Raw genomic sequence first — 12,985 nt, forward strand, 5'->3', positions numbered from 1 at the left:
ATGCCATAATCAAGAGTTCACATGCCACAAATAAGACCCAGCACGCCAAATAAATAATAAAATTGAAGAAAAAAAAAGATAGAGGGTCTTTGAAGGTGCAATCCTTGCTCTCCATTGCTTTAAAGAGATGAGAGGAGGCAGAGATGTAGTTGATGTCCTGCTCTATAAGAACACTCTGCTAAAATGGTACATTAGCCAGGATGGGGTAGCCTATGCTACAGTAATAAACACTAAATGCTTCATGGCTTGATTCAATAAAAATTTCTCACTCTCATAACATCTTTTGAGGGTTGGCTGGCACCATCATTTAGCCCTGTTAGCTATACCATCTTGAACATGCAGCCTCCAAGGTCACCAGCAAGAGAGAGACAAAAGACACAGCAGTTCCTAACTGCCCTGGCCAGGGGGTGATAGATACACATCATTTCTATTTGCATTCTGTTGTCTGTAACTAGTAGCATGGCTCTCACCTAACTGCCAGGAAGTCTGGGGAATGTAGCTGAACACATGGATGTTTTGGTGAGCCCCAACTGGTGTCTGCCACATGTGGATACCTCACACTCATGCACACACATGTTTAAGACACATAGAAGGCTGAATTCATAGGGACCAGCTGTCACAAGCTTAACTGCATCTACCTGTGTGTTAAGGAAACAATAAAAGTGGCATCTTCAGGGGATTTGCTCAAAGAAGGAAGACTTCATGAAGAAGATGATTCTTAGCTGAGGTTTTGAAACAAGTAAACATCAGGACTTGGCAGAAGGCTCTATCAGCGGGAGAACTCATCATATCTCCTAGCAGCTCCCAGGGTTAGATATCACCCATGGGGGAGAGGGGGCAGGGAGAGACTGCAGGGTGTTGAGTGGCTTTTGCCCCATCTAGGGAAGAGAACACAGGATCCCACTGCCCTGACTTCTGTCTCCTGGGATCCTCATCATCACCACCCCCAAGCTTACCAGCTGGATGTAGGAGTCTAAGCCCATCAGCTACCCTCTAGAAATGAACACTGAGCTCCAACAGGCAGACCATCTCAGAAAGGATTCAGGATGATTCTAAAACAGGCCTAGGAGTCTTTAATATCATATGCAGTATAAAAACTATACAACCATTCATGGCTGTCCTGATGGGACCAGAACTTGGGGAAGCAGAGGGGAGAGTTGGGGCTCTGAACTGGGAAGTAGAGATTGGAGTGAGACCAAAGGAAGCAAGAGAGGTCCAAGGGCTATGCTGCCCATGAGTCTCTGCATAACGCTCAACTCCTAGGGACATCTGACTCCCTTCTTCACCCCCATTCAGGCACCATCCCGCCCATCAAGTCTGCACAAGGTGAGGGGGATGACGTGAAGAAGCTGTTCACCATCGGCTGCCCGGTCATCCTGGCCACACTGGGGGTGGCACTGCTCTTCATCGTTCGCAAGAAGAGGAAAGAAAAGCGGCTGAAGCGGCTCCGAGGTGGGCGAGTTTCTATGTGCTTCCTGAGAAGGAATGACCCTCAGCTGCGCTAGCCTCTCTCCACTGGCCTGGAGCACTGTCTGGATGAGAGAGGGTGTCCATGTCCACTTGAAGGGAGCACTGTCACTCCAGCCTTCTGAAACCTCCTTAGTTGTTCACTGCTTCTTCCTCTGTGTCCCCAAGACTTTGTGCCTGCCCTCACCAGATTGACTTTTAGTGGTCCACACTGGTAAAACCATGTTGCTGGTTAAGACATTTGAACAATTCCATAGTTGGTAAATAGGTGTTGTTCCCTTCCACCCTGGATGCTCCATTCTTTCATATAGGACCTCTGCAACTTTCCTAGGGCCCAGCCACTAAAGACATGCAAGTGGTCTCTAAGACTTGCTCAGCTTTGACTGAGTTGTTCCCATGCCTTGTCCGGTGTTAAATATTGTTAGTATCCTCCCCTGTCCTAACACCTGATACCATAGTCTGGCATGAATGGACTTGATTTATCCATGACCAACTAGTTTCTAAATAAATGTCTGTTCACATATTTGGAAAACATTTATTGAGTATCTGCTGTATTGTAGATACTGCCAGACATTAGAGATATAAAAACAAATGAAAAGGAGCAGTCCATGCCCTTATAGAGTTCAAAGCCAAGGCACAATAAGAACACAAAAGAGGGAATAACTAAGGCTGCCTAGGGTATTTAGGAGTTGGGTAAATAAATGGATGGTTCAGTGGGTGGCTGATAGTTGTCAAGTGATTGGATGGATGGATGATTGGATGTCTGATGAAGTGATAGTTGAATCACTAGATGGTTGGCTCGATGGATGGATAGATGAATATTTGAAGAATAGATGGATGATAAAATGGGTAGATGATTTTATGGTTGTATGAATGGATGATTGAATGAATGGTTGAATAGATGAATGGATAATTAGGTGAATGGTTGGATAGAGGCTTGGATGGGTTGATGGTTGAATGGACAAATGGTTGGCATTCATTGGGAAGCCCATCAAACATTCAATCATCCATCCATCCATCCAACCATTTAACAACCATCAACCACCCACTAAAACATCCATTTATCTACCCAACTCCTGGTGAGTGGATCACTGGATGAATGGATCAACAGTGGCTAGATCAATAATAAATGGATGGATGGGTGGGTAGATAGATGGTTGAATATATTCATGAAGCTAGATTCACTCTAACCAGTCATTCTCAGTTATCAGAGGTCTAGTGAATTACCCATGTCCTTTGCTTCTCCTCTCTTGTCAATTCCTGACCTGAGAGTCCTAAATTTACTCAGGGTCCCTATGAGATAAAACAGGCTCCCTGAGTGGCTCAGTGATAAAGAACCCACCTGCCAGTGTAGGAGACATAAGAGATACCAGTTCGATCCCTGGGTCAGGAAAATCTGCTGGATAAGGGCATGGCAACCCACTCCAATATTCTTGCCTGGAGAATCCCATGGACTGAGCAGCCTGCAGGCTGTGGTTCATAGGGCTGCACAGAGTCCAACACAACTGAAGCAACTTAGCACATGCATGCATGAGATAAAATAGTGACCTTCAAATCCATCCATGGACTTTTGGAGACAGATGCCCTAGAGAAGGAAGTAAAACTTCTTGGTTGAGGTCATCTGGAGGTGCCCACTGACCACTTGTATTTCATCCCCGACTCTCTCCTCTCTCCAACAGATAACTGAGGATAGATCTACCACAATGCCTATTTTCAACCTGCTATGATGTCTTATTTGATTAGAGTCAATTCAGGAAGCAGATGAAATACTTTATATACTGTCTCCCTGTTAGATAAAATTCGGAGGAAAGGAAAATAGACCTGAGTCAAATCCTGAACTGGGAGCAATAGACCTTATCATGTTTGGGATTGTCTCCAAGGTCCTTACATTTCTTCCCAGGAGACTAGCCCTGGGCCCGCTTTAGGGAATCCTCTCGCCTTGCTCCCCATGCCTCTTCCAATTCTGATCCTGCTGAGACCCATTCTCATTCAGTGCCCTCTCTCTACTGTTTTGCAGATGCAAAGAGTTTGGCAGAAATGTTGATAAGGTGGGTGTCACATCGCTGCTTCCTCTCTCCTCCCATTTCCCTCCCCTCACCCAGGGTACAGGCTTCTAAGACCCCACTATCCTGCAAAACCTCTCCCCCAACCCCTTGTGGCTGCCTTGTCACCCACCTCCAGCCCTTCTCCCCACAGCAAGAACAACCGAAGCTTTGACACCCCCGTGAAGGGGCCACCCCAGGGCCCACGGCTACACATTGACATCCCCAGGGTCCAGCTGCTCATCGAGGACAAGGAGGGCATCAAGCAGCTGGGTGAGTGACAGGTGCCACGAGCTTTCTGTCCTGCTGAGGGGGCTTCCCCACGCCACATCCCATGAAGGGCAACCACCAGTCCTCAGACAGTGCCCGGGGTTCTAGAAGCAGCCCCAACAACAACTCCACAACCCCAGAACTCACTGCAGCTTCTCTCCAGGACCGGGTTTCCTCTGTTAATGGGGAGACCTGATCTGACCTTTCTTGGGTTCAATGTCAGATAAAGACAAAGAGAAATGTGGGGAGCAAAGCTGGTCCCCTAAAGGAAGGACTCCTGCTGATTGTGCTGCTTCCTCCAGGAGATGACAAGGCCACCATCCCTGTGACCGATGCTGAATTCAGCCAGGCTGTCAATCCTCAGAGTTTCTGCACTGGTGTCTCCTTGCACCACCCAGCCCTCATCCAGAGCTCAGGACCCCTGATCGACATGTCTGACATCCGACCTGGCACTAGTAAGCACCATTCCCTGGGAGACAGCCCTCCTCCCAGATGGGGTTTCTTGGGCACAGCATAACGCAGAGGTGACTTTTTTTTTTTAAAGGAGGGAGGAGCAGCATGGAAGAATGGAAAGAACACTGGAATTAGAGTCTAGAGACCTTGATTACAGACCCACCAGCTGTGGCCTTAGGCATATCATTCACCTTATCTCTCTGGGCCTCACTTTATTTCCCTAGAAATTTTGATAGGGTTAGTTGTTCTTTCTCTCCAAGGGCCTCTGCATCTTCCACTGAGACTCTGGATGTAAGGACAGAATACATCCAGGACTGTAAGGAATCATAGTCATGAGGCAGCAGGAGAGGAGGTGACATTCTTCCCAAGTTGTAGAAAAGATGGAGTGGCCGGGGAGGACTAGGATGCACCCACTGCCCCTATGCCTGACACTGCTGTCCTCCTCTGTGGATAGCTGTGTGTTCAGGAAAGGCAGAACACTCAGCTTTCCCAGGGGAGCTTCTGCAGCTGCTCCTGCCTCCTTCCTTGGTCCCCACCGCCCTTTCTGGTAAATGCCAGCTGCCCAAGCCTGAGTGGCTGCAGCTGGAGGGTGCTAGCTCTTGCTTCCTCTGTGCAGATCCAGTGTCCAGAAAGAATGTGAAGTCAGCCCACAGCACCCGGAACCGGTACTCAAGCCAGTGGACTCTGACCAAGTGTCAGGCCTCCACACCCGCCCGTACCCTCACCTCCGACTGGCGCACTGTGGGCTCCCAGCATGGTGTTACTGTCACTGAGAGTGACAGCTACAGTGCCAGCCTCTCCCAGGACACAGGTAAGCCCAGGGACCTGGTTCCTGCTCACTCTCCTCAGGCTCCCCCATCCCCATCTTCTATTTTCCCCGCTCCTACCCACTCTACTCACGGAGTCCAAGGCACCAGTCAGTTTCATTTCCAGCTGGTCACAAAACACTTGACCTAACTGAGCTCTTCTTGTCAAGGATTTCATTTTCCTCTCCCAAAAGATGATGGAGAAAATGGTGCACATGATGTTTGTTGGAGAAGAGGTTAAGGGTTGCTCAGAGGGTGATGCTTATTATCAAGAACGAAAGCTGTGGGCTTCCATGGTGGCTCAGTTGTAAAGAATCCACCTGTCAATGCAGGAGACACGGGTTCCATCTCTGATCTGGGAAGATCCCACATGTTGCAGAGCAACAAAGTCCGTGTGACACAACTATTGAGCCTGTCCTCTAGACCCCAAGAGCCACAACTACTGAGCCTGTGTGTTGCAACTACTGAAGCCGGGGCACCCTAGAGCCTGTGCTCCACAAGAGAAGCCACCACAATGAGAAGTCCACACATCACAACTAGAGAATAGCCCCCACTTGCCCGCACAGCAACAAAGACCCAGCACAGCCATAAACAAATAGATTTCAAAAAGAATGAAAGATGTTTTGCATTTCGTTAGTCAACAATCCCACTTTTTAAATTAATGAATGAATTTTAATTGGAGGTTAATTACTTTACAATATTGTGGTGGTTTTTGCCATGTATTGATATGCATCAGTATCAATTGATTGGCCATGGGTGCACATGTGTCCCCCATCCTGAACCCCTCTCCCACCTCCTTTCATCCCTCTGGGTTGTCCCAGAGCACCGGCTTTGAGTGCCCTGCTTCATGCACCAAACTTGCACTGGTCATCTGTTCTACATATGGTAATGTACATGTTTCAATGCTATTCTCCCAAATCATTCCGCCCTCACCTTCTCCCACACAATCCAAAAGTCTATTCTTTATTATCCCACTTTTGCCACCACCACTACCTTCACAGAGAGACAGCAGGGTCTTGTGAGCCTCGTCCACTCCGTAGTCAGGCTTTCAGATGGCTACTGGGGTTATGGTTAAGGTAACTGCTCAATCTGGTCTCATCTACACCCTCTCCTCATAAGTCCACTTTATTTTTCATTGAGCTATAACTTACATATAACATTTAGTTTCAGGTGTACAACATAATGATTCAATATTTGTATACATTGCAAAATGATCGCCACAGTAAGTGTAGTTAACATCCTTTACCACATATAATTATAGTTTTTTTTCTTATAATGAGAACTTGAAAGAACTACTCTCTTAGTAACTTTCAAATATTCAATAGTGTTATTAACTATAGTTATCATGCTGTACCTTATATTCCCATGACTTACTTATTTTATAACTGGACATTTGTACCTTTTGACCACCTTCACCCATTTCGCCCAACTCCCATCCCCCACCTCTGGCAACCACCAGTCTATTCTCTGTATCTGTGAGCTTGGGGGTTTTGTTTGCCGTTGTTTTGGGGTGTTTTTAGAATCCACATATAAGTGATACCATGCTGTGTTTGTCTTTCTTTGGTTTATTTCACTTAGCATGATGCCCTTGAGGTCCATGCATATCTTCACAAGTGGCAAGATTTCCTTTTTTATGACTGAACAATATCTCACTGTGTGTGTCTGTGTGTGTCTGTGTGGGTGTGTCTTTTTAATCTGTTCATCCTCTCACGGACATACAGGTGCCTCCATGTCTTGGCTCTTGTAAATAATGCTGCAATGAATATGGGGGTGCCACTCATTTCCTTTTAACTCTGTGCCTTCCATCTCCCAAGACAAAGGACGGAACAGCATGGTGTCCACGGAGAGCGCCTCTTCCACCTACGAGGAGCTGGCCCGGGCCTACGAGCATGCCAAGCTGGAGGAGCAACTGCAGCATGCCAAGTTTGAGATCACCGAATGCTTCATCTCCGACAGCTCCTCTGACCAGATGACCACGGGCACCAACGAGAATGCAGACAGCATGACGTCCATGAGCACACCCTCTGAGCCTGGCATCTGCCGCTTCACCGCCTCCCCACCCAAGCCCCAGGATGCTGACCGGGGGAAGAACGTAGCTGTGCCCATCCCTCACCGGGCCAACAAGAGTGAGTGCTCAGACTGCCTCCCTTGCTGTGTCCCTGCTTCCAACCCCCTGAGCCCAGGCTAGGACCTAGCCCTGCCTGCACCCTACCCGCCCGCCCAGCACGGCTCCTTGGCAGTGGGGTATAGTGCAGAGAGCAAGGACTTGGGAGCAAGCAGATCTGGGTTCCCATCCTGTCTAAATGCTTAATATCTCTGTGACCTCAAGCAAGTCATGGAACCTCTCTGGCCTTAATTTTCTTGTTTTTGAAATGTAAATGAGAGCATATACTTTGCATTGTTGTAATGAGCATTAAAAATGATGTACGTGCCTGGCACGGAGTTAAGGAGTAATCCTGGCAGCTAGGTCCATGGTGGTCCAACCTCATGGTGGTCCAACCTCATGGTGGGCAGTGACCCAGCCTGACTGGGACATCTGACTCCACGGCCCTGGCCAGAGTATATGCCCTTTGAGGTCAGCAGGGAAGGTCTAGGATAACCAGGGGAGGGAAGCAAGGGTGCCCACCAGTGGACATCAGGGCCACTGTATGCAAGGCACAGGCTGTCAAACCAGGCAGTCTGGTCTGCTCAGCACTGGCCTTGCTAAGGGGCCATGCTGACCTAGGGGTTCAGGGTCATCTAGAGAACAGCACGGGTTAACAAAAAGAACAGAGATCTAGGGGCCCAGCAGCCCTTTATGACTCCCCCTCCCCACCCAGCTCTGTGAATTTGGGTAAGTTACTTAATCTCTCTGAGCCTCAGTTTCCTCATTTGCAAAATCCAAGCAGGTATTAACCTATCCAGGGGTCTGTGGGGTCTAAATGAGGTGACCTAAAGAGTCCCTGGCATAGTTGACAGGAGAGAGGCCTGTGCACACGTGATCACAGGGCAGATCAGGATGTGGGTCCTGGAAGCGTGTCCTGTGGAGGCACTGTGAGAAAGGAGGAACATTCTGCCTGGAGAAGAGAGGACGGGGGAGAGGGATGCGGAAACGAAGCTGACTCAGACGTCTGAAAGGCAGCTCAGGAAAAGGGGGAGGCCTGCCCTGGTGGTCCTCAGAGGACAGAATCAGGCTGAATGTGGGGAACTGACAAGGAGTGACATTTCTTTCCTCTTCAGGGTATAGAAAAGCTTTCTAACAGCCAGAGCTTTTAGGATGACCATGTTTAGCAATGAGCCCACCACCGGCTGAAGCTGATCAGTTATAGTGAACAGTTAACAATAGGGATCAATCTATTGAGCAACGCTGTGCCTTTTCCTTGTGTGTGTGTGTTAGTCGCTCAGTCGTGTCCAACTCTTTGCGACCCCCATGGACTGACTATAGCTCTCCAGGTTCCTCTGTCCATGGAATTCCCCAGGTAAGAATACTGGAGTAGGTTACCATTCCCTTCTCCAGGGGATCCTCCCGACCCAGGGATCGAACCTGGGTCTTCCACACTGCAGGCAGATTCTTTACCGTCTGAGCCACCAGGGAAGCCCAACACGGGAAATTTCACTCAACACAGGAAACCTCACCCGGCCCCAACACGGGCAGGATTGACTGACTGATAGTTCTTTCTGGATTCCGTGGGGGGTGGTGCATGGCTCTTCTTGGTGGAGCGATTTGCCTGGTTAATTCCGATAAGGAGCTTTTCCCCTCCTCAGAGAATTACTGTCGGGAGGTGAGCTTATCCCCATCTCACAGATGAGGAAACTAAGGCTCAGAGAGGCCCAGTGACTGACCTTTCCCTGGCTGGTTACTGCGAGTGGGTGGAGGACCTGACCGAGGGCTGGGGGCGGGGGGACGGGCTGGTTCCGAGGGGCGGCTGCCGCTGACACCGCGCTTCCCGCCTTGCAGGTGACTACTGTAACCTGCCCCTGTACGCCAAGTCCGAGGCCTTCTTCCGAAAGGCGGAGGGGCGCGAGCCCTGCCCCGTGGTCCCGCCCCGCGAGGCCTCCATCAGGAACGTGACTCGAACCTACCACCCCCAGGCTCGCCACCTGACCCTGGACCCTGCCAGCAAGCCCTTGGGCCTTCCGCACCCCGGGGCCCCCGCGGCCGCCTCCACCGCCACCTTACCTCAGAGGACTCTGGCCATGCCGGCGCCCCCCGCCGGCCCGGCCCCCGCAGCCCCCGGTCCCGCCCCCGCCGAGCCCCCGGCGGCCCCCAGCACCGCCCCTCCGGCCCCCAGCACCGAGCCTCCGCGGGCCGGGGGCCCACACACCAAAATGGGGGGCTCCAGGGACTCACTTCTCGAGATGAGCACGTCGGGGGTGGGGAGGCCTCAGAAGCAGGGGGCCGGGGCCTACTCCAAGTCCTACACCCTGGTGTAGGGGCGCGGCCGGAAGAGCGGCCACGAGCCTGGACCTGTGCGCACCGCCGGCCCTCACACTCCAACTTGGCTGATTTCCTGCATTATTTATATCAAACTGACAGGCAAAAACCCACCCACAAGGAAGAAAACAGCCCCCCGAGTCATGAACGCCTGTACATAGAACTCTTTTGTACAAATGAAACTATTTTCTTCTTCTCCATGAAGCCAGGGCACAAAGAATTTGACAGTACACGTCAAATCCCCCACCCCACAAAATCTGTGTGGAGAGATATATACCTATATAGAGAGAGAGGAGCACAGCGACGAGCTATATATCTATATATTTCTCTCACCTTATTTTGAGACAGAGGCACAAAGACTCAGCAATTTTTCCCTCCTACTCACCCTCCCTCCAATCTAGGTGGTTTTGACAAAGACCAGGATCCCAACTCAGAGACACTGCATGCGATTTTACTGTTCCAAAAAAAACCAGGAGTTGCTTCAATTTGCAGATGCTTATGTGTTAATACCTTTTTCTATGAAAAAAGACCCAGCGCCGTGTGCAATAAAGGTTATGTTTCTACGTGGTGGCTTTTTTCCCATCTGGCAAGGGTCAGCAAGGAGGCAGAGACGAGAGGCCCCTCTACCAGGCCGTCGGTCTCTGGGGGAGAGACTTTGAGAAGCCCAGCTTTAGCTCAGCACGTTAAACTTTTTAAAAGGCTTTCCATTAGCCAAGCTGCCCCCTTGGGCACCTGTTCCATTCTCTGTTCTGTGCTGGGCCCTACAAGGGACCAGCTGTGTGTCTTTGAGCAAACTCCTAAACCTCTCTGAACCACAGTTCACTTGTCAGTAAATTAATGCGGCAACCTCGGTGAAAGCACGGGGGAGCCGAGATGGCGGTGGCGGACTGTGTCTACTGGCTTCTGCCTTTGGGAGAATGCAGTGTAGCCAGGTGAACAAAGCTATTCTAACAGCTAGTGGGCTGTTAAATTGTGTAAACGGTGCCTCTAAACGGGGAGGGAGAGATTATGTTATCCTGGTGGGGGCCAGCCAAAGCTTGACGTTCTCAGCTAACCCCTGTTAGGGCAAGATGAACCCAAAGGGGGACGGAGTGAGGTCATCAGAGTGAGGTCCGAGAGGTGAAAAGGGCTCACAGGGAGGGGAAGAGGGTTCAGCCAGAGAGATGAGGCCAGTGAGCCCACCAGGCACCATGCCTAGTATCAGAGGAGCTGCATGTGGTTACATTCAGGTGGAAGTAATCACACCCACGTGCAGACACGCAGAGAAGCCAGTTCTCACGAGAGGGTCAAAGAGCATGTAAACTGGGCCAGAGGACATAAGAGTTTGGATAGGCGGTGGGGAGAGGATAGACCCAGGAGACGCCCAAGCCTCTGGAAGGGGCGCTCACAGTCTCCCTCCATGGTGGCCAGGCCCCCCTGGGTGAGAAGGAAGTGCGCTTCAGAAGTACACAGGGGGTCCTGCACTCAGCGCCCCAAGTCAAGGCTGACTTGTGCACCCCGAATCTGGAAGGAAGGTGAGTCTGGGCCCTGCTAATCCCACTGACCCTCCCTCGAGAGGAGGAAGTGGGAAGGGGACCCCAGGGGTGGGTGGGGAGGGAGGAAGGGAGGGTTTGTGCAGGATAGGAGTGGTACCTGTCAGTCTGGGCCACCGGAGAGCCTTCCCTGGGATGCATGACCTTGAATAGAAACGCTTTTCAAAAAGCAGCTCTTTCCACAAACGTTTCCTGAGCCCTCGCAAGTGCAGACACAGGAGCTCCGGCCCTGGGTAACTACATGTCAGGTTAAGGGCTGTTGGCATGAAAGAGGGGAGAAGGCAAAGGTTATGTGTTCCTGGGTGACTTCTAGACCCTTGGGGAGACTCTGTTTCAGGCCTCCCGGATCCACCCAGGAGGTGGGGGAAACCAGCTGACGGCATTTGTGAGAAAAGGCCCTCTAGATTCCTTGCATGACTGGAGGACAGGCTGCCTCCCAGGGCTGCACACGCCATCTGCAGGTCACCTCCCAAACTGTAGGCACAGTGGTCAAGCCCCGAGGTCTCACTGAGGACTGGCTAATGTAAATTCACGGCAGGTTACGGAAGTAGGCATCACGATCTCCATCGGGCAGGCGAGAAAGCTGGAGCGCTGAAGAGCTGAGTAAGTTATCCAAAGTCAGAGGAGCAGGAAGAGATGGAGATGAGGTTCAAACTCAGGAGTGTCTGAATCCTTAACCAGTGAACCACCCTGCCCTGCATTCCACTGTTCAGAGACTGAGTTTCAGTTCTACCCTGAGGATGATGCCAGGTCCAGGGGACCCAGCTGGACTTACTGGCAGGAAAGTGGCCAGTGTGAAACTGTTCATGAGCCATTCAGAGAAGAGAACCAATACAACACACTGGGTGGGCTGGAGTGAAAAAGCGCCTCTGATGGACTGACTCTGGCAGGGGACAGCAATAGGAGAGGAGAGATTTGGTTCTGGGGGGGTCTGTTGGAGAAGGCCTGGGACCAGAGGTGGACCATGTAGAAGGAAAAGGACTTGAAGAGGCATGAGAGCAATGAAGCACGTGCCAGCTTCACTTGTGCTCAGTTGAGTTGGGCCCCTTACTAAGAAACACAAGTCCTGGAAATTCAGACAGACTTGGGCAAAACCCACACAATTTTGTATGCTGATAATTTCTAACCTTGATGGGTTTTTCAGCTAAACCACAAGGTTGCCTGTTAGGATGGGTAAGCAGAAGTTAGTTCACTCATCAGCTCACCTCCTGCTCACACATCCCCAGCTCAGCATCACTGAACTCTGTCTGGAGCACCTGCCCTAAATATTTCTAGTTCCTTTTCAGATCTCCATGTTGTCTACCATGGACAAGGCCACTATGTGTCTCTAGAATCTAGATACTCAAATTGTGGTCCACAGACCAGCAGCATCACCTAGGAGCTTGTTAGAAATGTCAGGCCCCGCCCTTGAACCACTGGACCAGAATGCAGTTTAGCAAAATCCCTAGAGGATTCATACATGCCCTAGAATTCAAAAAGCCCCCCTCTAGAAGGGCTTCTGAGAGAGCATGCCCCTGCTCTCTCCCTTCTAAAAACCAAAACTAAACCTGTGGATCTTAGTTGTACATCAGATTCACCTGAGATGCTTGTTTAAAAAAAAAAAAGTGATCCAGATCTCACCAATTCCAACTGAATCACAATTTGTAGACATGCAACCCAGGCATTTGTATTTTTTGTATGTGTGGGAAAAGATACCATTTACCACATACCATTTACCAAAAGAAAACATTTATCATTTTAACCATTTAAAAAAAATTTTATTTTATTTTATATTAGAGTATAGTGGGGTCACAACGAGTCAGACACGACTGAGCGACTGAACTGAATAGTTGGTTTACAATGTCGTGTTTCAGGTGAACAGCAAAGTGATTCAGATGTACATATATTCATCCTTTTTTAGATTATTTTCCCATATAGGTTATTACAAAATATTGAGTAGAGTTCCTTTGCTATACAGTGTGATGGTGGTTTACTCACTCAATCATGTCTGACTCTTGCGAC

At 50.0% G+C, this 12,985-nt stretch overlaps 1 protein-coding gene across 1 annotated transcript in view; it reads left to right on the forward strand.

The window, feature by feature from the left end:
- The window catches only part of DSCAML1 (DS cell adhesion molecule like 1), a 334,999-nt gene extending 325,548 nt beyond the window's left edge, over positions 1-9,451 (forward strand). The window contains exons 25-31 of the mRNA XM_065944285.1: positions 1,297-1,452; positions 3,485-3,515; positions 3,664-3,782; positions 4,082-4,234; positions 4,849-5,043; positions 6,853-7,164; positions 8,976-9,451. Coding sequence (XP_065800357.1) covers positions 1,297-1,452; positions 3,485-3,515; positions 3,664-3,782; positions 4,082-4,234; positions 4,849-5,043; positions 6,853-7,164; positions 8,976-9,451 — 1,442 coding nt within the window. The remainder of the gene's footprint in view (positions 1-1,296; positions 1,453-3,484; positions 3,516-3,663; positions 3,783-4,081; positions 4,235-4,848; positions 5,044-6,852; positions 7,165-8,975) is intronic.
- The last annotated feature ends 3,534 nt before the right edge of the window (positions 9,452-12,985 follow it).

This window comes from Muntiacus reevesi, chromosome 9 (assembly GCF_963930625.1).
Source record: "Muntiacus reevesi chromosome 9, mMunRee1.1, whole genome shotgun sequence".
Classification (NCBI taxonomy): domain Eukaryota; kingdom Metazoa; phylum Chordata; class Mammalia; order Artiodactyla; family Cervidae; genus Muntiacus; species Muntiacus reevesi.